The sequence below is a fragment of the Pelobates fuscus genome, chromosome 9 (genome assembly GCF_036172605.1).
Source record: "Pelobates fuscus isolate aPelFus1 chromosome 9, aPelFus1.pri, whole genome shotgun sequence".
Taxonomy (NCBI): domain Eukaryota; kingdom Metazoa; phylum Chordata; class Amphibia; order Anura; family Pelobatidae; genus Pelobates; species Pelobates fuscus.
The window spans coordinates 98,228,300-98,253,660 of NC_086325.1; the positions used below are offsets into that span (position 1 = coordinate 98,228,300).

Here is a 25,361-nt window from a genome sequence, read left to right on the forward strand (position 1 = left end):
GATGCCGGAAGGAGGAATATGTCACCCCGGCATTACTAAACAGCGCGCAAGAGTGCAGAGCAAGACGAGCTTGAAGATGATTAGAGCAGCCACACTAGACCCCAAGGAAAGAATCCTCACTGTGGGAGTTTCCTGCACCCCTTACAATCTGGGGTCCACTGGGTGCTCCTGATCAAATCTTCTGTTAGTCAAAGGTAAAGCTCTGTAATGCCCAGCACCATAACCATATCACGCAGTAAAGATCGGACTGAAATATGAATTAGATATTGGTGTAAAACCAATGTCGCTTACATTAACATTCAGCCACAAGTTTTTTTGGTTTTTTTTTTTATGTGTGGTTGGCCATAAGTTAAAGGACTGTCCACTGTGTGTTCTCTTCCTTCCCCATCCCTGCATTGCCGTTTTTCAGCTGGGCATTGTCCCTTTGTGAGAAAAGATGGCTTTACGTTTAAACTGGCTGCTTCACCACTCCCTTAAGTCTCCAATTTTGTCCACCGTCTTAGTCCATTGTCTGTCCCCACCCTTCCTTGTAAACAGGACACTGGCTGTAACTTAAAAAAACTGTGTGATTGGTTGCTTACACAGGTTTACGGTTATTGGTTGGCTTGTGTTAACTGTACAAACAAAAGGCATGTATAAAAGCCCTGTGTCAGTCTCAAAACTGTTCTGTTCCCCACTTCATCAAAAGTTTGGCTGACATTTGTGGAGGAATTGGAGGTGGTACTTTCTTTCTGGAAAATCCTTGGCACTGATAGTCATGTAGTGCTGAAAGGAAATGCTGTCTCTTTGCTAAATATCCCTTTAAAAGGATAAAGGCAGGCAGAATAAGGTCTGGGACCTGTCCTCTTTTATCCGCTACATCTGACTAATCATAGCTTGGCCCTAGCAAAATAATACATAAGCAGTGGGTTTCTTGAAAAAGAGGATAGCAGAAAAACAGCTAAAGAAAGATGTACATTATGAAAGTTTTGGACATGCCTCAAATCATTATACATTAGCTAAAGTTCTGGCATTCTGCGTAAAATAAATAAAATATACATATGTATACACTATACCTAAGCTCCATCTCAGTCTCTAGACTCTCAATCTGTTTTGTGATTGACGCCTCTTGCTCCATATTTTCCAGCTCTGCTACAGTGTAGGTACGTCTCTACAGGACAAAAAAAAAATGAAAATCAGTGTAATAAAACAAGTATAAAGGACAATGGTAAACATTTGTAGCGCATGCTCACCCGTATTTTTGGAGGAATGGATTCTCCTGTATCTTTTTGTTTTAGTTGTGAAATATCTTGAGCTAGGATCTTCCTGTCCTCCAGTAAGTCATTTAGATGTCTCTGAGCTTCTTCCGTGCTAACAAGAACCTCTACTTCATTAGCAAGCCAATTCTAAAAGGAAATAAATGGTAAAAGAGCAAACTATAATGCAACAAATATTTATACAACTAACAATTTTATCTGATCTTCATTAAAGCAATATGCCTGTAACTTAAAGTTGTATATAGTTTGGTCACGTGGTAGAAAACATTTGCTATTTGCATGAACAATATTAAAGTGTTACTCCAAACATAACCACTACAGCCTGCTGTAGTGGTTATGATGCCAGGAGTAGCGTGGCCTTGTTCCATGGTAATGAGGTAAACCATTTAGCAATAGTTTGCCAACTCAACGGGCTCCCCTGCCAGACTTTGCTGCTCCCTGGTGGTCTAGTGACGCACTTCTGGCTTCTGCAGAGCCATGGCATTCACCATTCAGTAGCCAAGCATGTTAGCGGACAACACAGCCTATGAATGCAAAATTATGTTATGGAAATTGCATGGAGATTACATTAACTGTCACGGAACTCTAGTTCCAGGCTGGAAGACGACACTCCAATGCTGCTGCTAGAGGTAGTTAACACATCCGGCAGAGTGCATCAGTGAATATACAAACTCCAGGCACCTTCAAATCAAGTGGTCATGGTGGTTGGAGTAACCCTTTAATACAGCCTTAATACATAGAATAATTGTTCATAACAGAGATTTACATACTCTGACTCTGGCTGCAGCCCCTTCCATTCCTTTGTGTGCTGCATCTTTGCGTCTGTCCATGGCTTCTCTCTGCCTCAGAAGGGCTTCCTTTAGACGTTTGTTGGCAGTTGCCGCCTTAACAGAAAACATAATATGCACAGTTGATACCCGTTTCTATGCAGTGGAATGTTAATTTGGTAAGAAGTAACATGCATATTTACCTCTTCAGTTTTTCTTCGTAAGACGCTGGCCTGTTTCTGGAAGTCTCGTTCAAGCTTAAGTAGCTCATATTGTCTCTTGCGGTCCTGAATAGAAAAAACATAAATTTTACTTACCGTAAATTTCTTTTTCCTGAAGATTAGAGGCAGTGCTTATACCACAGGGATATCCAATCTGGAGGGAAAAAACAGGCAGGCAAATCTCCAAACATTTAAACCCTCCCCTAATTACCTCCTTTCCCATAAGTAGCAGCTCCTCCTGATCATACCCAGAAAATACATAAGCCAAATAGCTGCAAAATTACTGAGTTTATTAGAAAAAAGGGGCGGGAATGTAGCACTGCCTCTAATCTTCAGGAAAAAGAAATTTACGGTAAGTAAAATTTATGTTTTTCCCTTCAGATTAGAGGCAGTGCTTATACCACAGGGATATAATAAAGCAGATCCTGAGGGCGGGTTCATTTCACTACAGCTTGAAGCACCTTGCGCCCAAAAGCAGCATCCTCCGAGGCCAGTATGTCCAACTTGTAGTGTCTTGAGAAAGTATGGAGAGAGGACCAAGTAGCAGCCGAACAAATCTGAGAGGGAGATGCAGCTGCTCGGAGAGCCCAAGACGTCGAAACCGCTCTAGTAGAGTGGGCCTTTATAGGGCCTGGATGTTCCATGCCATTCTTGGAATAAGCCAACAGAATACAATCCTTCAGCCATCTAGCCAGAGAACTCTTCGAAACCTTCATGCCTTCCTAGTGCCACTGAATAGGACAAAAAGACTATTATCCTTCCTGAAGGATTCCGTAGATTTTAGGTATTGTAAAAGACATCTCTTTACGTCTAGGCAGTGAAATTTGCTTTCCAAGGCATTAGATGGATTCTGACAAAAAGTCGGTAAGACCACTTCCTGGTTGACGTTCGAAACCGAAAAAACTTTAGGTATAAAAGAAGGATCGAGCTTTAGAACCACCTTGTCCTGATGGAAAACTAAAAAAGGAAAATTCGCCCGAAGAGCTTGAATCTCACAAATTCTTTTAGCTGATGTAATAGCCACCAAAAAGACAGTTTTTAACGAAATAATCTTCAGGGAAGCTTCCTCCAATGGTTCAAAGGGCGGCTCACAAAGCGCTGAAAGAACCAAGTTAAGATCCCAGGGAGGATAGGTTTCCCTAACATAGGGCACCAAACGAGTTAGAGCTCTGAAGAACCTCGAAATCAGAATATTAGAGGCCAAGCATCTGAGGGAGAAGAAACTGATAGCAGAAACCTGCAATTTCAATGAAGCAGGTTTAAGACCTTTAGCAAATCCCATCTGAAGGAAACTTAGAATCTTCTGGATGGATGCGGAAACAGGGTTGACTTTAAATCTACAACACCACTGACAGAATATCTTCCAAATTCTAGCGTAGATCTTTGAAGTAGATTCCTTGTTAGTTGCCAACAGGATCTTTATCACTTCAGTATCCAGACCGTTGCTCTCTAGAATCTGGCGTTCAGAAACCAGGCCGTCAAATGGAATCTTCGAAGGGTCGGCAGAGGCACCATGGCGTCCTCTAGTATTTCTCTTGAAAGTGGGAGCTTCCAAAATGTGGCCCCTGGAAAATTCAGGAGAACCGAGAACCAACTTCTTCTTGGCCACCATGGAAGGATAAGGATAATACGTACACTTTCCAGTCTTACTTTTTGAAGTATTCTGGGAATAAGCACTACTGGCGGAAAGGCATAAGCCAGGTTGAACTTCCATGGAACTGACAGGGCATCTATGATATCCGGCCTGTCTGTTGGATTTAGGGATGCAAAACGTCCTGTCTTCCTGTTCATTCTGGAAGCCATCAGATCTATCTCCGGAACACCGAAGCGGTCTGTGATGAACTTGAAAGTTCTGCATGACAGGGACCAATCTGCTTGTTTCAAATGATGCCTGCTCAGGGCATCTGCCACCACATTGAATTTCCCTGAAATGTGAACTGCTGAAATTGACATCAGGTGCACTTCTGACCACAGCATGATCATTGAACAAAGGCTTTCTAACTTTGTTGATCTCGTACCTCCCTGTCTGTTCAAATATGCCACGGTCGTTCGATTGTCTGAGCGGATTTGAATATGTCGATCTTTGATAAGCATCTGAAATGCCAAGAGTGCCATCCACACGGCCTTTAATTCCCTGAAGTTCGAGGAATTTTTCATATCCTTCTCTTGCCAGGACCCCTGCTTCTTGATGTCTCCCAGATGGGCCCCCCAGCCCAGGGCAGAGGCGTCTGTCGTAATTATAGTGAAGGACTTCATCCGGAATGACAGACCCTCGTGCAGGAATCGAGAAGATGTCCACCACTGCAGACTTCTCAAAGTTAGCTTGTTGAACCTCATAAGCCCATCCAGGCCGAGTTCCTGTCGATTCCAGACTTGCAGAATGTTTCTTTGTAGAGGTCTCATTCTGGATTTTGCCCAACCGACTGCCGGGATTGAGGCTGTAAACAGACCCAGTAAGCCCATGGCTTCTCTGATTGAAAACACAATTTTTCTTCTGAGATTCCGAATTAATCGCTTGATTTTTAGTTTCTTCTCTTCTGGCAGGAATATCTTCATTGCGATAGAATCCAAAATCAGACCCAGGAACTGGATCCTTTGAACTGGCACTAGTTCCGATTTGTTGAAATTTATTAGCCAGCCATGCTTTTCTAGCGATTCTATCGCTGTCCCCAGGTCTAGCTGTAGTTGACCTTGGGACTCTGCAATCAACAGCCAGTCGTCCAAATACGGAATGACAGAGATGCCCATACCTCTTAGAAAAGCTGAAACGACTACTAGCAGCTTTGTGAATACCCTGGGTGCTGATGACAGGCCGAAAGGTAATGCTCTGAACTGGTAATGTTTGATTACTGATCGGCAGCACACAGCGAACCTTAGAAGACTTTTGCTGGATTCTGCTATGGGCACATGAAGATAGGCATCTTTTAAATCCAGGGACGCAAACCAACTCTTTGGATGAATAAGCAGAGTAGCGGACTTTATTGTTTCCATGAGGAACTTCTTTTTGATAATCCACCTGTTTACGGCTTTTAGATCTAAAATGGGTCTGAACGAACCATCTGGCTTTGGAACCAAGAAAAGTCTTGAATAGGTGCCCCGAAAACTTTCCTTGAGAGGAACTTCTTCCACCACTCTTTTCAGTAATAGAGTCGATACTTCTCGCATCAGAGAGAGTTCCATCTCTAGAGAATGAACCTCGGAACAAAGAAACATTTCCATTGGGGCTTGTGATAATTCTAGAGCGTATCCGTGTTTTATCACTGTGAGAACCCAGCGATCTGATGTTGTTCCTTTCCAGTGCTCTAGGAAGTGACTCAGCCTTCCACCCACAGGCCTGGCGTCATAACTTTATTTCTTCTGTCAGAAAATCTTTCCTTCTTCCTATAATCAAAGGCTTTTTTATGCTGACCCCTGAAATAGTTTCTACGAAAGGAACTTCTAAATGAGGGAAGCGCCTCCGCTTTACGTCTTCTAAACTGCTTCTTAAATGATTCTGGTAAAGCTTTCCTTCCTTCCTTCATCTGTTTTAACAATTCATCCAGTTTTGAACCAAAAAGTCTTCCTGGTTCAAAGGATAGGTCACACAGTGAATTCTTAGATGCTGTATCTGCTGACCAATTTTTGAGCCAAAGCGCTCTTCTGGCGACTGTTGAAGTACCTATACTCTTGGCCGAAATTTTTAGGCTTTCTGCAGACGCATCTACCAAAAAATCAGATGCCATCCTGATATTCTTTAATAGCTTTACCGGGTCTTCCTTAGTTTCTCCCGTATAAACTTTTTCTAGTTCTTCCAACCAAAGTCTTTGGGCCTTGGCAACAGATGACCCCGTAATCAAAGCTTTAGCTTGGGCTGCAGAAGATATGAACAACTTTTTTAAGGAGGAGTCAATGCGTTTGTCCATGACATCCTTGAGCCCGCTTGTGTCTCCAATCGGTAAAGTAGTTTTCTTAGAGATTTGAGCAATAGGAACGTCCACTACAGGGACCGTATCCAGCTTACAGTCTTGTTCCGATGCTAAGGAAAAAAGAGTTTTAAAATGTCTAGACAGAAACGGCTTGTGACTAGGGAATTTCCACTCTTTTAAAATCAATTCCTTAATCTGTGGGAGAAAAGGAAACACTTTGGACTTATTCCCTGTTTCCTCAATTCCAAAAATGCACTGCACTTCTTTAATCAATTTCCCAATTGCTTCATCTGGGAAGGCAAACTCCTCATCTGAAGAATCACCACCTGAAATTTCCTCATACTCAGAACCACTAGTTACTGAACTAGTATCAGAAGCTTCCCAAGATCTCAGTCTTTTCTTAGCATGTTTTACAACTTGCGAATCTTGGGCAACCGAGGGCTGGACTGACTGTAATGCAGCCGACTGCATATCCACAAATGTTTGCTGCATACTATGTTGCAACCAGCTGAGGAAAGTAGACATTTCTGTTCTTTTTGCTTCCTCTGAAGCTTCTTTAGAACACACTGAGCAAAGTTTCTTTTTATAACCATCTGGCATAGGTTGGCTACACACAGAGCAGATTAAATGCTTGGCTTTAGATGAACATTTCCCCTTTTCAGCAACTTTATCCAAATTTTCCGGATTAGACATACTGAAAAGAGAAAACAAAAAAGGGAAAACAATCAAATTTTTCTCCTTATCGATTCAGGCTAGGACCCATTTAATTAAAAACTTAATCAGTCTTACCTTAAATGGCCTGAGAGTGTGTTGGAGGGCAGGTGAGATAACACTCTTTACAACCGATCTGAGAGCTCCTGGCAAACAGAGGTTGCTGCTGGTAAATGCTCATATAAGTCCTGAAACCAAAGAGAACGCCCAGTTCAAATTTGGCGCCTGAATCAAGGTTCGCATTGCGCATGCGCATAGCGCTCCGCGACTCCCTAGTGGAACGCAACGCAACCTGTGTGTGCGTTCCACCGCAGGACTTCCCAGCCGACGCACGCCTGCGTCCTTCGTCAGACCGGCACCTGGCACGGCATTAGACGGCAACATAAAACTTGAGGGACCACGCCGTCCGGCGTGTTAAAGGCTACTTACCCGGACATGAAGGAAGCAGTGCCCCCAGAGCCTCAGCCCTTCTCACCTGCTTCCTGGAGAACCTCCTGTCTAACCTCCCCTGCCGGAGGCAGGCAAAGAACTGGGTATGATCAGGAGGAGCTGCTACTTATGGGAAAGGAGGTAATTAGGGGAGGGTTTAAATGTTTGGAGATTTGCCTGCCTGTTTTTTCCCTCCAGATTGGATATCCCTGTGGTATAAGCACTGCCTCTAATCTGAAGGGAAAAGAAAATTATACCCATGATTCATTTTCACAATTTTTTCAGTACTAAGTGCAAAAGAATATAGCAAATATTTCTGCAGGTTTCTTATTACAAATCATATAGTGCAGCATATGAGCTCCATGATAAAACACTTGCCTTCTCCTTAAGCTGAATAACCTCTTTCGTTTTCTGTTGTTTAAATGAGCGAAACTTTTCAGCATCTTCCTTCATCTGCCTCATAAGCTGCACACGCTGTACTTTCATTGACTGAACAAAAGAGGAAGAAAAGTGCTCAAAGAGGAACAGTCCCTTACCTAGAAAATATAGTCATCCAAGTCACCTACAACTTGTGTTAAGCTAATAAATATTGACAAGGTGAAAATTTAGGTGAGAATTTAAAGTAAATTTCAATTAAGGTAAAAAAAGCCGAACTGGTTCAGCTACATTTTGAATTTGGCTACTCTGGCCTTAAATTTGAAATTCTCACTTTAGTAAATAACCCTGTGAGTTTTTCCATAAAGACTGAATACTTAAAAATACTCACATTGACTATTGGAATGTCACTGAAAATCCAAAGCAGTCAAACTAAACAAGGCAAAGTAGGATCAATTCTGTTTTATACCAACTCATGAATTGACAAAGAGAGGAACTTACACCATCAATTTTTGTAAATTACCATATCATTTGCTAGTGATTGTTTCTTCTCCTGGATTGCAAGACATTGTCTAGGGAGCACTGATGTGCAGGATGAAGCTCCAGGAGCTTAACAATGAAGATGGTGGCAGATATGGGGGACAACTTCAAGTTAGTATATCTATCTTTAGCTGCACCCTTGGGCCATCATATCTCAAACCAGAATGTTTGGGGGTCTTGAAAAATTTGCAGAGATTCGTGAAGGTGACAGCCACTTAAACCTCCCCCCCATTTGATGCAGTTTACATACAAACATCTTGCTATTGGTGTTACACTCCAATTCAGTCCCGGCAAATGTATCCTCTTTTCTATACGCTTTCTCTAGTTGACTGACTGTTTATAACAATTAACAGGAAACCAAAAATTATGTGGCCAGTGGCCGGATAAAGAGTTGTTTATTTTTAAATTTTATTTCTCGAGCCTCACATTTGTATACTGGTTAGCTATAGGGAATAACTAAACATTAACAATCATTAAGAAGTGGCTGTATACCGTTAACATTATTTTAATAGATTGCATGCTTATTTGATCAGGGCCTTCTTCCCTCGTCTCTAATACTCTGTACGTCAGTTACTTGTGGTCATACATCCCCATTCTAAAACTAAAGCATTGCGGAATATGTTGGCACTATATAAATGATAATCTTGGTGTTAGACGGCTGCCTTGATGAAACATTTTCTTTTGTTTATCTGCTCAGTAGTAAATATAGAGTACAGATAACTTACAGCACATTTATTTGTACCTGGATATCATGGTTGAGCTTTGAGACAGTTTTCTCGGTGGCCTCCCTAAGTTTTAGAAGCTTTGACTTTTCAATCAACTTCTTCTTTAGCTCATTCATCTGACCCTCCAGTTCCTGCAACCTCTTGCGCCGCCTTTCACTCAATCTGTAAAGACATCAAATGCTTTAAATTTCGAAAATACATGTTCCTTCTCTCACAAATCTTCCAACCTCTGTTTCTAGGACTCTTTTAGTAAAAAAAACTCTAATGAGCACACACACACACACACACACACACACACACACACACACTTGGATTGGGAAGCAATAGGATTCACTTCAACATTACAGCCACATCCTGGTCTAGTAAGAAATCATTGTAAAAGCTGCAGATCATTTGTTATTGCAGCAGTCATCAAAAGTTGGGTATACATTTTAATGCATTTCTATTGATATTGGAGGTGGGCCAACTCCAGCTTGAACAGTCCTCAGGGAAGTTGCTCAATAGTAGTAAAATTAAACTAAAGGTTTACAAAAAAAATGTATACAAAGAAAAACTACAAGTAATTAAATCACTCCTTTGAGTTTCTTCCCTAATCTAGATTCTACTAAGCAGGTACCATTAGAATGAAAGAGTTCAGACAAAAAAAAAAAAAAAAAAGTGTAAAAGTATTTTGGAGATCACACACTAGCTACCAAACTGATAGAAAAACAAAATGCAGCACCACCCATTTGTGATTACCAACAAGTCTAAAGTCTCCTAAGCTAAACAAAAAAAAAGTATAAGCCTATCACTAAAGCTGTGACTCAATAAGCTGGAGAAATTGCCAACAAGTTTCATCATAATAAATAGCTCAGACTTCACCCATCACCTTATTCTCATGCACATCCAAAAACACAGGACACTGCATGTCACTCACTTGGCTTGATTCACATCTTTCTTGGCAGAGTGCAAAGCGAGGATCAGCTCTTCTTTCTCCTTCTGCAGAGCACCCACTTCTGACTCCAGTGCTTTTATGTTGTTCAAGTATTCACCCTGAATGGGCTCCAGCTGGCTGTCGTTCTGAGCCATCTTCCTGGCAAGGGCTTCTTTTAGCACCAATGCTTTATTTAATTCTATCAGCTCCTTGGAAAGTTGAGCCTGTCTAAGGGCATGATCAGCAGTGAAGCCATCTGATGGGCGTTTTTCTCCATTCACTCCCTTCTGTGCAGAAGGTGAGAAAATTAAAGAAATACATTTAATTAAAAACAAAATGTATATGAAAATGTTAACTATTGCATTACAGACCATAATACAATTACACATTGAAGTCACATAACCATACAGTGTTGTGCTAGTAAACTGCATGCATCATCCCCTGTTTTAGGGTCAACATGTTTTGTACAACATAAGACAACACTCTCAGCAAGTCAATGACTAACAAATATTAAAGTCAGTTAACTTCTCTAACAAATTTCCAAGAAAGAGAGTAATCTAAACAATTCTTCTGTATTTTTTATTTATGCAACACAAACGAGAGCAATAGATCGGCCTCATTAAAGTTAAAATCTAATGTGAATATTGCCAGTTAACCATGAAAACATTGTATATGATTAACCAGGAGAAGTTCATACGGAATAAACCACATTCTAAAAGCTAAAAATCTTTGCATATTTAAATCACAACAATATGTCCAGAAATAGAAGTGCTCTACGTAACAAAGGAAATGATCCATTGATGTGATGCAATTCTACACAAAGCACTTACCTCCACCGCGTCAGGTGTATCCATAACATTCTCAGCCATTGCCTCCATTGAGGCAGCAATGCCAGAGCTTTCATCCTGCATAAAGATAAAAACATCCACATCTAGAGTCAATTTCAGAGCCTGAAACTAGACAATTGAAAAAGTCAGGAGAAGGAAAAAACAAAGTTCCAGTCAACCCAAACATATTGTTTCAGGAAGCAAGGTGGAGAAGTCGTCCCAAAATATAACTTTAAGGAGACAGGATTTGAGTCTGTATTCCAGCTGAGAGGACATGCAGTTCTAAGCAAAGATCACCAACCCAGCTCTTTCATCCTTATTCTTCAGAGCAGGGAAAAGGATGAGAAACAAAAGTCAAAGAAAAATAATTGCATTTTTTTTTCTTTTTTCAATTGAACTAGCATGGTAGCAGGACACCTAATATTACTTGCTAGCATTTAACATACTGTCCCAAATATAAAAAAAATTGACAGTTTTGTTAAACCCTTAAAGCAGTTATGGCGGTTTATGCCATGCTAAATAAAGTGGTCTTTAAAGCCTGCAGGGTGGCACAGAACATCCTGCATCAATGCATGCTTGGTGCTCCCCTCTCTCAGTTAAGGCCATTTTTAGTGGCCCCAGACTTTTAGATGAGCAGTTTGCAGTGCTGGAAGCCACAGCTGCAAAAAGTTCCATAAAAAGGCATTTAAAATGAACCGGTTATGAAAAATTTAACTTTTCTTAAATCATCCCCATATACATTGAATACATCATATATCGCAAAGATACATAGTGTATGCCATGTAAAATATAAAGATTAAAACTTTTCCTCTGTTCCACCGCTACCATCATCATGCTCTGTGGGTGTTACTCTTCGTGTAACACTCACTTCTGGACGATCCTTCGCTCCACTTCCATTCTTTCATATGCTCAGCTTTTAAAATGGCCCCAGTTGGTAGAGAGGAGTCACAGGTATCTATTAAAACCTGGGTTTCTTTTCCACTTTTGGGAATTGGCTAAATATAGTTTTATTTGCCTGGACAGCCAGCAACACAACTTATTAATGGGGCGGGGGAGTTCTCATCATAAATATGTAGCCAGTTATAGTTGCTTGAATAATACTAAGATATGTAACAGGGTTGATGTTCCAGGAGGGATAAGCCAAGTTTTAGGTAAACTAGAAAAATGGTCAGAGTTGTGGCAACTGACATTTAATGTGGATAAGTGCAAGATAATGCATCTTTGATGTAAAAACCCAAGGGCAGAGTATAGAATATTTAACCTCAACATCTGAGGAAAGGAACTTAGGGGTGATTATTTCAGATGACTTAAAGGTAGGCAGACAATGTAATAGAGAAGCAGGAAATGCTAGCAGAATGTCATTAGATTATACAGGAGTTTTACATGTATTACACCAAATTAAAACCCTTTTTTCCTTTAAAAAAATAAATGATAGATCATGTGTTGGTACAATAAATGAGAAAGATGGTATATGTAGTTTGTCTTTACGTGAAACACAAACAAATGAAGCCGTGCCCTTGGGGGGTTAATAAATATGTGCCAAGTTAAAAATCCACACCTTTTACCCTACAAATGGAAATATCCATCTTCCCTCCATCGTTAAAACCTTGGCCCTTTAGACCTGGCAAATCATAGAGCCAGCAGAGAGAATACAAAGAAAAGGAGAAGTGAAAAAATAGGGCTTATGAATACAAATTTAAAAAAAAAAAAAAGTTATGTTCTGAAGAGTTGTCTAAAGAACTAAAAGTGGGGCAGTCACCACCTTTACCAATATTGACCTGATCAGACAAATGGGGATCAATAGTTATACTAAAATCGTTATAGGGGCAAGCTCTGATTGGATAAGGCAGGCTAGGGACACCTCCAGACGCCCCATGATACACTGCCGCCATCTTGGGAGCCACATGACAGGGGGGTGGGTGTTTAATAGATTAATAGGTTTATTTAATTATGTTTTTGTGGAGCGTTCATCATCTTCACTGAGTGCCTCGACCCCTCAGGGCACTTCGCACAGGAAGAGCATCGGAGGCCTGCCCGATTGCTTCTGATGCGCTGCTTTACTGCTGGGCGCCATGTAGAGTAACCAGGAAAGGATTGCTCCAGGGGTAGTGATCACCTGCGGCTAAGGAGAGGTATTGCACGATGCCTCTCTGCAATACCATCAGAGCGGCTGGAAGCGATCATGATCGCTTCCAGCGCTCAAATTTGCAGCGGACGTATCAGGTACGTCCGCAGTCCTTAAGGACCTTTTTGTCAGACATACCTGATAAGTCTGTGGTCGGGAAGGTGTTAAAGTAAATCAGTTACTACTTGTACTACGCTTCTATCATCTCAGATAAGGGTTAGGATAGCTTACTAGGTTCACAACTCTTCACTCTTAACATTTTGCTTCTAGGAAAAGTCTTTATGGTCAGCATTGAGGCTCCTTTGGTGCTGCTAACCTCTCCTTCAGCAACGTCACAGATGAGGCATGGCCTTCTCTGCTGATGGTCCAATCCAGTGCTCATTGTAGAGTAGCACATTCAAGCTTTCCTATGCTGCTTCTGCAGTAATAAGTTTTAATGCAGGCACGTTCACATCAAAATAGGAGTCCTCTATATTCAATTCCTGCATTGACTACAGAGGATAGCAGAGTCTCTCTGTTACTAACCAGTCCCATCTAGTGACTGTCTAGCCCAACTAGACAAAATGAGAAACCAGCACTTCAGCCTCACTTAAAATGAATGCAAAAATTATGGTAGTTGCTTTCTTTTCTTGAAACGTGATCTTAATATCTTCAACTTGCCTCTCTCTTGGATCTGCACTTGGGTCTTCTTGAATTATTCGACTCAATAGCTTTCTTGTGATAAGAAGTTTCCTCTAATACTAAACAGTGCTGCCAAAGAATGTTCCATACTGTTATTTAGAATACGGTATGTTCTTTGAGGTAGCCTTTTGGGTGTATCCATTTTTGATTTCCCATTTCTATTAAATCCAATGAAAGATATTACCCGTTTGGTAGAATTGCAACTTTCTTTGGTATGTGGTCTGCTTTCTTCTTTTAGAATATGATGTGCATGAACATAACCAAGTTTAGAATGTATAGTATTCAATTAGTCGATGACACCCAATTTTGTTAGAATTCTTCAAACTCCAGCTTAGTTTTAGATATTTCAAATTCAAAAGCAACGTTGAACACTTGAAAACAAATAAAAACCCATCTTCAACCAATACTTGCAATCAGTACAAAATAAAGTGGGTATTAAACTCATCCTTATTCCTGTAATGATTCTTTGAGGTCAATAATACTCTGCTAGAGTCGCAGAATAGATTTTTTTTTTAAAGTAATTTTATTGTGTTTATCAGCCTTATCCAATAGATTAGAAGATGTGTCAGTTTTAGATTTCTGTAGAAAGGAGCGACCACCCAGTACTCTGACAAGATCTGTAAGGCATCATTCTCAATAGAAGTAAATGCATTGATGTTAGTGGTACTGTCCATACTAAATGGTACAATGCATGCCAAAAGTAAATTCAAACGATTGTAAAGGTGACAGGTAGCACAAAAATATGTATATGGAAAATAAATTAAAACTCAAGATATGTTAGGATATAATTTTGTGTATTGTTTACATTGAATGGACTACTTTTAATGTGAAGAGGAGTGCACTGTAAATAGAGTTTTTACTTCGATCTGCAGGTGGTCCCTGGTTTATCACTAAAGGAAGTCTCATGGCATACTAGCTGCTATTGCAGCCAGAAACAGAATACTGCATATTCCACACAAAATTAAGCAGACTGATATTGCCATTAAAACAACTATCTAGCCCCCTTGTAATTAAGTCTGAAGCTGCGGCCTCCGCCTGTGAAAATCTTTTGACATCAGAATTGGTGGCCTGATCCAATCACAATGCTTCCCCATAGGATTGGCAGAGACGGACAAGGAGGCAGATCAGGGGCAGAGCCAGCACAATTCAAACACAGCCCTGGCCAATCATCATCTCCTCATAGAGATGAATTAATCTCTATGAGGAAAGTTCAGTGTCTGCATGCAGAGGGAGGAGACACTGAATGTTTGGATGCATTTTAGGCAGCCATGACCCAGGACGGATCTCTAACAGCCATCTAAGGAGTGGCCAGTGAAGTTATCACTAGGTTGTAATGTAAACACTGCATTTTCTCTGAAAAGACAGTGTTTACAGCAAAAAGCCTGAAGGTAATGATTCTACTCACCAGAACAAATTCAATAAGCTGTAGTTGTTCTGGTGACTATAGTGTCCCTTTAGCTTCAGAGGAATTTGTGCCTACTTGAGAGCTTACACTTATACTGCATGCTGTCCCATACAGGACTAAGCCGATTGACATCCAGTATAAGGGTTATGCTGCTTAATTCCCTTGAGGTATATATTACATTTGCCCTGGATATATAGCCTAGATAAGCTGTTCGGTAATTTGCCAGCTAAGCATCATGCTGCCGCTTTAGGTTGCGGATTTAACATCTCAATAGACTTCTAACAGTTACTATACATTAGTGTTATTTTAGGATATAGTATATATCTTCACTATTGCTACTCTTACATAGCTAATATAACAGGGATCTTATTTGTTCAGTTTAAGGTGCCCACCATACAGACTAACTTTTTTTATTTTTCTTTGAAATAGATTTTTTTTTATGCTGAAATTTACCAAACATATCTTGAGAATTTTCATTTATATAAATATTTTGTGGTCACCTATATAATAGTTTGAATGTACTTTCCATACTGCCACGTACAGAATCAGGGAGCATAATAAGGGCAATCTGCAGTGCACAAATCCAAAGGCGTCAATGCATCTCCAACACAAAGGGATAGGACAGCACATGCTTTAAATACCATCAAAAGTGACCCCGGCCCTGGGAAGACTTTGTCAAATCACAAGCAAAGTTTTAAAAATAAATAAATAAATAAATAAAAATACATTTAAAAAAAAAAAAAAAAAAACAGTAGGAGTAGGACCAGGCAGATTTGTTTACGTAGTACCATATAACCTTTCAGTTCCAAAGAGGAACTTCTCGCACACCAACATAAATACAAACAAAGTTTAAATAGCAAATAAAAGTACTCACAATTAAAAGGTCATGCACAAAAAGAAGAGAGCATTGCAACATATAAAACCAGTGAATACACAAGTGAAATACATGGGTATAAAAACAGATTTATAGGGGGGCGTGGCCGAACTGCCGAGCACAGCAGTCGCAGAAACCTTGAGCTCCGTGCATCAAACGGCGAAAAACCGAATAAACTCCCAAAAAAACTACCCACGGACCCGCAAACAACGAAGTCGGAGATCCCCCTACTGTACAGCTCGATGGGGAAGAAAAATAAAAAGCCGGGACCAGACAAACATACCTCAGAACGGACGATCGGCGATATGTGGAGGCAAGCACGAGGCACAATAGAGCCTAACATGGCGGCCCTCCACGGCGGTTGTTCCGATTTCTCGGACGATTTTTCTGGAGATGCCGAGGAGGATTACATGACAGCCCCGGCCATCACACGAAGGGCCAAACCAGCGGGAACCGACGGGGAGTTGGTAACCACAGGGGTCATGAAGGCGCTTCTGGCTGATCTACAGAGGAATATACTGGCAGACGTAACAGCCCTCAGGGGAGAATTGCAGGGCCTGACAGGCCACATTACCACACTAGAGACAACGTCTCAGGGACATCAGCAGGACCTAAAGACCTTACAACAGGCAGTACTGGACCTGCAAAAACAGAACCAGATACATGAACGCCGCTATGCGGCTCAAGAAGATAGCAGGAGAAGGCAGAATCTAAAGGTCAGAGGACTTCCAGATGAGATACCCGAGACCGACCTGCCGCAGGTGGTACGGCGTATGATAGCCGCCATATTGCTACACGAACAGGCTAGGACCATCACCCCGGCTGACCAATTCCGAACCCTGAAACCTCCCAAGGCGCCACCAACGGCCACGAGAGACACTATAATCACTTTCCGAAGCGTCAAAGAAAAAGCGACGATTCTCTCGGCCCTCCGAGGTAAAACCCCTATGCAGTTTGAAAACAGGGGTCTAACCTTCTTCGCTGACCTATCTGGCAGCACCCTGGCCTGGCGCAGGACGCTTCAGCCGCTCACCACACTGCTCCAACGGCACGGTGTCGCCTACCGCTGGCGGAACTCCAGAGCTCTCAGTGTACAGACGGACACGGCATCTCATCTGGTGCACGGCATGAAGGAAGCACCGGACCTCCTGCAGACCCTGGTCATACAACAGACCTTGCTCGACCAGGAACAACCTCCTCAACCAACCACCCCGGCACGGACCTGGGACCCGGCAAAAATAAACCCCTTTGTCCCGAGAGGTTCAACCCCTGAATCCTATGCGGCGGTCACCACCTGAAGACAGCTCCCCGGGTACCATACGCCCTATGGACACTGCATGTAAGTTACCCCGATGGGCCCTTTTGAGACTTGGATTGAAGTATACCCCACACGCTATTTGTAACTCTGGACTGCAGCGAACCGCGCTCACCAGTACGGCCAGTCTACATGGCAACCATCTTTTCAGGCATGACTGACTCTCCCTGAAACTCGCTGGCGGACTAGTCAGTCGTCCCTGTGCGGATCTCTCATTAATAATGTTTCCTTGACTGTGTGTGCCGGGTCACAGCAGCTTACTCCCTATGCCCACTTGAAGCCCTACCCTAACCAGTAACGCAATTGCTTGCTTTCGACTATTCTACCCACAGGGCCTGACAACATAGCCCAATCCTTCTAAACTGGAGATTTGTCCCTCCACGGACTATTTCTCTCCTAGCAGTATATAAGTGTAATATACAGATAATAACATACTATAGAGTCTAGCCAGCTATTGTCTGCCCTAAGTACATATGCTGTGATCTCCACCAACAATAGTCACTCCACACACGTATCTACTCCAGCCTGGGTGACCCCAAATTTGTGCATGTTCTACTACTGTAATGTTTTATGTTTATGTCTTATTTTATTTTTTCTCGACCCATACGCAGTGACTTAGCTATTTTGTATACAGAGTCAATATGTTATGTTTAGATATACAGTGAAAATCTTCCTGCGCCCTGTGAGTAATTAGTACTATACCTGGCTACCTGGCGAGGACAATCCTTTACACACGCCCCAACCAGGATAGTTAGCCTCTGTCTTTGCAGGGGGCTTCACAAGGCATAAGATCAAGGCATAAGATGAATTGTGATGTGGGTGTATTGATAGTTCCATGCCCCTTGCTTAACTGACAGGAACGCGTTGGTAACCACAACCATACCTAGGGAACCGCGCTCATAACAAGGTCACATATGGTTAGAATATCCGTATACCTCTCTCTCATTGAAACTAAAACGTTAATCTGGGCAGCGCAACCCCTCAACCTACATGGTACCCCCTATGGACATAGGTTGAATCTGGCTCTGGGTCGGCTCAAGGGGGGTAAACCTCAAGACACACACAATAGCCGTAACGCCATGTATAGTCGTACAACAGCTACTAGTATGATTCTGCTATTATATATACTACATTAAGTTCTTTCCCAATTTCATATGGGAACTACGCCACGACCCTCCAGACTACTCTACACATAAGGTGAATCAGGGCATATGCCCAATCTACATAGCCTAGCACTCAGGGGCGCCTTATACATAACTGCACACCTGTCGTGAGCCCAATATATTGTAAACGAACGCTCTTAGTACACTCACACAGCCATACAGTTAACCCCCAATGGACGCACGTTTAAAGCAACAACCCCTTGCAAATGGTTTATCCCCTTGCAAATGGTTTATCCCCTTATGGAGTTCCAGGATAGCCACCTAACAGGCAATCCTCTTAAATGTTTAACCAGCAAATTTAATCATCTCAAATGGGTCTACAATGTTATATAGCCTGATGACTCTCTATTGTAATAAGTTTGCCTAGAAAAGTACTGTTTAAGGTTCTATTAGCAAAGTTAATATATGCCTGTTATTTACATAAAAAGAGGCTGACGATTTTATAAGACAATATGTATCACACTGTGAAACCCCCAACTTGTACAAATTATTATTGTCTCCCCTTCTTTATTCGGTACCCGTAACCGAATATGCCTCAATAAAACAAAGAATGACAAAAAAAAAAAAACAGATTTATACAGATTCAGTCAAATGCTGTAGTCATCTAAAAAAAAATGAAAGAAAAAAGGGGTAAGACATAACTCAGACTAACAACGTAATCACTCAGCATAAAACTGTGTGACTGACACTTTCAAGGGATTCTTTAGGGTTAGGAATGCAAAATCTGGGTGCAGATAGTGTCCCTTTAATTGTGCACTCTGAATTGCTTTAAAACATTTTCAGTCTGTGTTTATGTTCTCCCATCTCTCAGTCATATATGTATCTTGTAAATATGCTCTAAAGGTCAGCTTTTGTCTAAGGAGCTAGGACCATCCATAGCAGAGAGAGGTTTCTGTAAACATTTGTATAACGACAATTTGTTGTGTGCCAAGACACAAAGGAGGCCGCAGTGGTTAAACACGGTAAAATAATTTAAAAACCAGCGGTTTTGCAATACCAATACATAAAAAAAAAAGGTAATTAAAAAAAAAAAACAAAAAAAAAAAACACAACACTAAAAACCTTTAACATCTTTTTTTATTTTTAAGGGCCACTATAGTGCCATGAAAACACTTGTTTTCACCGGGCTCTAGCGGGTGGAAGGGGTTAAATCTTACCTGTTTTCCCCCACCTGGCTCCCTCGGCGCAGGGAACTCTTCTGCTCCTTTTCGCCGTCATCAGCTGAATGCGCATGCACGGCAAGTGCCGCACGCGCATTCAGACAGTCCATAGGAAAGCCTTCTCAATGCTTTCCTATGGACGCTGGCATCTTCTCACTGTGATTTTCACAGTGAGAAGCACCTCTAGCGGCTGTCAATGAGACAGCCACTAGAGGCTGGATTAACCCATAGATAAAGACAGCAAAAAGGGTTAAACCTAGATGGACCTAAGCTGAAATGGTCTGGGTGCCTATAGTGGTCCTTTAAGCATCTTTGCAAATATTGGATCATTTGCAATGGACTAACCCTTACAAGTTTATAAATAATAAATAAAGTGCCTCCTGAAAGCGCGGCCTCCCTGCATTTCCTTTCCTTACAAGTTTATGCTGCACTTGCCTCTTATGATTAAAAATAAAAACTCCCCATCATACCACATCCTGCAACTCGGCAAAAACCCTTCTTTAGCACCCAAGATCCCAATAACCATTTCAAGGACAATATCAATACCATGGTTGTGTCTTTCAACTCATTAAACCAAGGAGGTTACCTTTTATGCCTCTACTAATGAGGATTACAAAATAAAAAAAAATAAAAAAGCTTTATAGATACCGCACTCTCCAGGCTTCCAGCGTGGTCCGGACCAGAGAGCAGCCAGGTCTCACTTCCAGATATTGAAGAAAAAGAAAAAAAGTGTCTGGACTAAAAGGATGAAAGCCTAAATAGCAGCTTTATTTAAAAAAAAAAACACAGCAACGTTTCGACCCACCAGGGTTTTTGTCAAAGTTATTTTTTGTCGAGCTTGACAAAGACCCTGCTGGGTCAAAACTTTGTTGTGCTTTTGCTCTAAATAAAGCTGCTGTTTTGGCTTTCATCCTTTAGTCCATAGACAAATTTTATTTTTTCCTATATCCGCTAATGAGGTAGTGCAAGAAAATTTAAAATATACGATAAAAAAAAACCCCAAACAAACATGATTTACACATTAAATAACGATAATGTAGCCTCACCTGGAGTTCTACTATAAATTGCTGCAAATTACGAATCACTTCTACATTCTCCTTCAGTTCCTGGTCTTCTAGTGTCTCCACCAGCCTTTCCAGATCGACTTTGCACCTAAAAATGGCAGTTGGTAAAGTTGGGCAATATCTTTTTTTTTTTTTACTTATTAAAATTACAAAATGTAAAAATAACCAATAAAAAGTTAAAATAAATGTGCAAACTTGCATAGCTTGTTACAATATTATTGGTGCAGCCTTCCTCTAATTTTGCTGTATTGTCCTATTCTTTCTGGGGTTCGTGAGGGAGCCCCTTCCTTTAGGTGTGCTGCCTTTTCCTATGGTTGAATAGCACTAATCCTTTGTTTTTCCTCTGTGTTCCTGATTTACTATAGGTGCAGATCATGGTAATGTCAGACCTATATGCCTTCATTAAATGTATTTATTTTGCATACTTTACATTTGTGGAAAACAAAATTAAACAAATTACAAAATGTAGGCTATGCTTCTCATCTTGGGTCTCCCAACATGTACACTGTAACCAATGTTCTGCCTGCTTAAAGTACACGACTTACCATGGCGAACAAAAACAAAATGGGGTTTGAGGGGGGTTTGAGTAAAAATGTATTTATAAATTTTATTAGGAAGAGTACTTTGTGATTTATCTGGTTTTCAAGCATGCCCTGGGGTCCACAAACCTTGCATTGTTACAATAAAAATACAAAATACTATTAAGCTACAAATTTAACAGAACGTGTATAGATAAAATAAACAGGTGCATTCTGTATAGAGACATGGTGACAGAACTCTTAAAAAATATTAGACTGGGAGAGGATTTGAGGGTATACGAGAAGCTGTTACATAATTGCAGTGCTCTGGAGGAGGATCGAGTCCCTTTTTGCATTGCGACATGCTAAATAAAGTGCTGGTGCTGTATCGGAGTTTATAGAAGTTGGGAACAAACATGGGGGAGAGCATTCTATTCAGGTAAGATGGGAGCTTTCCAGAAAAGCTCTTAAAAGTCTGGAGAGATGGAGGGTGCATCTGGATTTCCACAGTAGCCAGTTTAGCTCTTTTAACAGGTCACAACGGTGGGTCATGTAACTATATAGTAACACAAGGCGACCAAAAGAGTTATACAGTGTAGAAAGTTTATGAAGATGAGTTTTCAGCGCAAACATCCCTATATTCAATGACTGGCATTAGCATTTGCTGAATAATCTGTTTCCTTACTGTATTGCTTAGGGAGAGTTTGTCCCTGCAGGGCATCTAGTTTTGAATAAAGTTTTGATGAGAGTTTTTCAATGTGGAGCCCGAATTGGTAATGTATTGCATTCTTTGCTACAAATTAGGAATCCTCTCCATAGATGTTGGATGACAGTTAAGTACACTGAATTGCATGAATCACAAACTTACGCATCATGATGTCTGAGCTCATCCATCTTGCTATTTAACTTGTCATTCTCTTGTTCAGCCTGTAAGCGGATTCAAGAAGAGAAATAGACACTTTTAATGTTTATCTTCCAAGTGGTAGAAAAATGCCTGGTACAGCCTATGCAAATTATAGAAGTTTAAAGTACCTATGTGCTGCAAGAAATTATCTATTAAAATCCAAAATGAGAGAAAGTTATTTTTTTTGTAAGCTATTTGACTAGCAATTGTGAACAGATCATATTACAGTATAACAGCAATATAAAGGTGAGACAGAATGCAATAAAATACAGATAACGGATTTGTAGAAAAACAAGCATTGTAATCAAGAAATGTTCTATATTTACAAAGTTGTAGACTGTACAACAAATTTCTTTTCCATCTACATAGAGACTGGTATTTAAAAATTCTGGTTACATACATTATAAATCCTTCCTGCGACTGGCTGCTAATGCTCACAAAGTAGATTTTAAATGCCACATGCAACAAGGCTTTTTTTCAATTTTATGGTGGTTTCTTTGAGGTTAAGCTTGCTTTAATTAGGACTAGCAATTTAAACAAATGTTCGAGGTGAGCATGTAATTTGAATTGACTATTAAGGCGGTTGGCTTTGGCTTAAATCTAATTTTGCCCCAGAGGTTGCCAGAAAAGATTGTTAGTATAGCAGTTATTTCCACTATAGTGGGATCTATGAAGAAAGACCTCCGTTGGGCTGTAATGATGAACAATCTAAGTGGCCCCAACACATGTAGATTTAAGCATGAATGCTCTAAGTGCAGTAAAAAAGAAAAAAAAAGAAAAATCACGACACCAGTGCAGGTGGAAAGGCAGCTAGCTTACTTACCTGCAAATATATCCAAGAAAGCCAATAACTAAGTTACCGTTTTAAAGTTTTTGTTGTAGTTATTTAAATTTTAAAAAGGTTATCATTGTTTGCTAAGAATCATAAATCAGTTTTTTCTTTCAGGATGTTGAGGCAGTTGGGCGTAAGTTGCATCTTAGCAGGATTGCTGTGCTTGTTCTTTTAATACTCCTCTTGCAAATAATTTTTGCTTGTCGCTTCTGGGCCGATTTAAAAAAAAATTTAATTAAAAAAAAATCTGATTTGATTTTAAGCCAATAAACAAATCCTCCAAGTAATACACAGAGGAATGATTGTGAGAATTTATTAGGTTTTTTTTATTTATAGATATTCCATTAGCCAGAAGAAAAGACTGTTGGCCCAGTGTCTTCTGTTCCATTTCTGGGTGTCATGATTGTTTCAGTGGTTTTTGTATTCAGGGTGCCAGCTGAGAACTTAAAGCAGAATGATTTGTAGCATTTTATTTTTGAAGTAATTTGCTTTTGGGTTTGTTTGCTGGAAGATTAATGTAGAAAAAGGTCTTAACCTGTTCTGTAAAAATAAGTCAGTCATTCTTGTTTTGTTAGGGTTTCAGCAGAAGTTAAAAGCATAAAATGTGGAACCTTTCCCGCAGAGTTATGGCTGTTACCATCTTGGGTGTTAGAACGATGTGTGGATGCGGCAGGGCCTGTAGGTTTTGGTATTTATGGGAATATGAAACCTGTATTTGTGCAGCAGCCTGATGATTGAGTGGAGCAATAGTTCACTAAAACGCTTTACTGCAGCTGCTCCCTATTCTGGTTGCTATTTTGGTTTCACTGCAAAAACAAATCAGTAGTACATATGACTAATTAAACGCACTATAAATGTTAATTTGTTATCAAATTTCATTTTCCTATGCTTGACGCTATACAGAAACACTATCTGGTTTCCAGAACCTTTATATGTGTGCTACCAGAGGCGGATGAAGAAAGTATGTAATCAGAATGGATATGGCAATTCATATTGATAGAGCTAGGCTTATTCTGATGACACCACTTGCACAGGGCACATGGGGCTCCTATATGTTAGTATGGGATGATTGGTACGATTTCCACACTTGAATTCTTGCAGATCAGATTGATTCATGCAGTTAGTGGTGACATTGATCCAACTTTTTATTATGGGCCGAATCGCATGAACAAGAGTTTGACAAAAAAATAAAACAAAAATGCTTTACTGATGTTAGCTGGTGGCTATTTTTTTGAGAATGCATTGTTTAAAAAAAAAAAAAAAATAGAAGTTTTGTACATTGTTATTTAAGCAAGTTATTATAAAACTTGCTAAAGTCACCAATACCAGACTTCAATTAAGTTTAATGTTTTTACATAGTAGAAAAGAGACTTGCGTCCATCATATTCAGCCTTCCTCACATATGTTTTTGCTGTTGATCCAAAAGAAGGCAAAAAACCTAGTCTGAAGTGCTTGCAATTTTGCAACAAACTAGGAAAAAAAAATGTTTGGTTTTCACATTTGTTGCTGCATTTTCTCTGGCTTTCATGGCTGCTGTTGGAATTAGTGAGTTGGTTTCTTTTAGTAAGAATGTTAAGTTTGAAATTGAAGGATGTTTCAGTTGGTCGTTCTCAAATTAACATCTGGTTGAGGTTTTGAAAAACGCATCAGAGGGGGCGGGGCCTGAGTAGCATGGAGGAAAGACGTGCTTTGGCAGAGCTCCTCTGACAACAGGGAGTTTAAGGGCACCTTTAGCCCAACGAAACCTAATCTCGGCAACAACACTCTGCTTACCTGACCCACGACTGGGCAGGGAACCTACACAGCGAACTGTGACACACCTGAAGCCTACTAACTGCACTTCCTGAAGCATGAGGCCTAGCACGTGTCGGGCGGGAGAGGCGGCCGATCTCCTTGCCGGGCGCTGCGTGATGCCGACCCACAACAAGCGAGAGCCCCGTTATCCCCCCCCCCCCCCCTCTGGACCAACAGGGGTGATTGTGGTCCACCCCAGGGAGGCAAACATGGCATAGGGGAGCCCAGGGCGAAGCACCACCAACACGCCCTCGACCCAAAGCGGCATCCATCATGGCAGACGCCACAGGTCTCCTCGACCCTCCTGAGTCAGGGCGAGGAGTACTGCAAAAACTGGACGCACTTATCGCAAATTTTTGGCGCAAACTAGAGAGCAGGATGCAGCCACTTGCCTCACGGCGGCCAAGCAGCCACCGACCCAAGCAGCGGCCTTCAACCCGGCAGAACGCTCCACAGATCCGGCACATAGGACTGGCCCCATCATGGCGGCGGACCAGGCAGCGCACCCGACCCCAGTGCAGGAGGGTAAAGATATATCTGAGACGCGGACACATGGCGCAACGAAGCAGCATCACTCGACCGGCTCATTCACCCCGCCTGAAGGCGCATGGGACCACAAAGCTGCAGAATACTGCTCGGCAACAGCCCCAGACACGACAGGCAGACCAACCCATTCTACCGATGATAGGGCACAAAGACCCCACTGCCATGCTGTGATACAGACATGCAGAATTACCACGGCAGGCATCAGCGGCATGCAAAACCAGCCTGAGCAACCAACTCTGACAGGGACATTTTACTGCCCATCAACACACTCCTGGCGCTTCCCGGACATAGGAATCGGCTGAATGGTGACT

At 41.2% G+C, this 25,361-nt stretch overlaps 1 protein-coding gene across 2 annotated transcripts in view; it reads right to left on the minus strand.

The window, feature by feature from the left end:
- KIF4A (kinesin family member 4A) overlaps nt 1-25,361 on the minus strand; it is a 60,205-nt gene that overhangs the window by 9,659 nt on the left and 25,185 nt on the right. Inside the window, exons 12-21 of one of the 2 annotated variants that reach the window (XM_063432190.1) lie at nt 21,843-21,901; nt 20,439-20,544; nt 10,673-10,747; nt 9,846-10,126; nt 8,947-9,091; nt 7,668-7,778; nt 2,227-2,310; nt 2,027-2,140; nt 1,233-1,385; nt 1,056-1,150 (exon numbers count right to left, since the gene is read on the minus strand). In XM_063432190.1, coding sequence (XP_063288260.1) covers nt 1,056-1,150; nt 1,233-1,385; nt 2,027-2,140; nt 2,227-2,310; nt 7,668-7,778; nt 8,947-9,091; nt 9,846-10,126; nt 10,673-10,747; nt 20,439-20,544; nt 21,843-21,901 — 1,223 coding nt within the window. Of the gene's footprint in view, nt 1-1,055; nt 1,151-1,232; nt 1,386-2,026; nt 2,141-2,226; nt 2,311-7,667; nt 7,779-8,946; nt 9,092-9,845; nt 10,130-10,672; nt 10,748-20,438; nt 20,545-21,842; nt 21,902-25,361 lie in introns of both variants that reach the window. The other variant, XM_063432189.1, reaches the window with a different exon arrangement.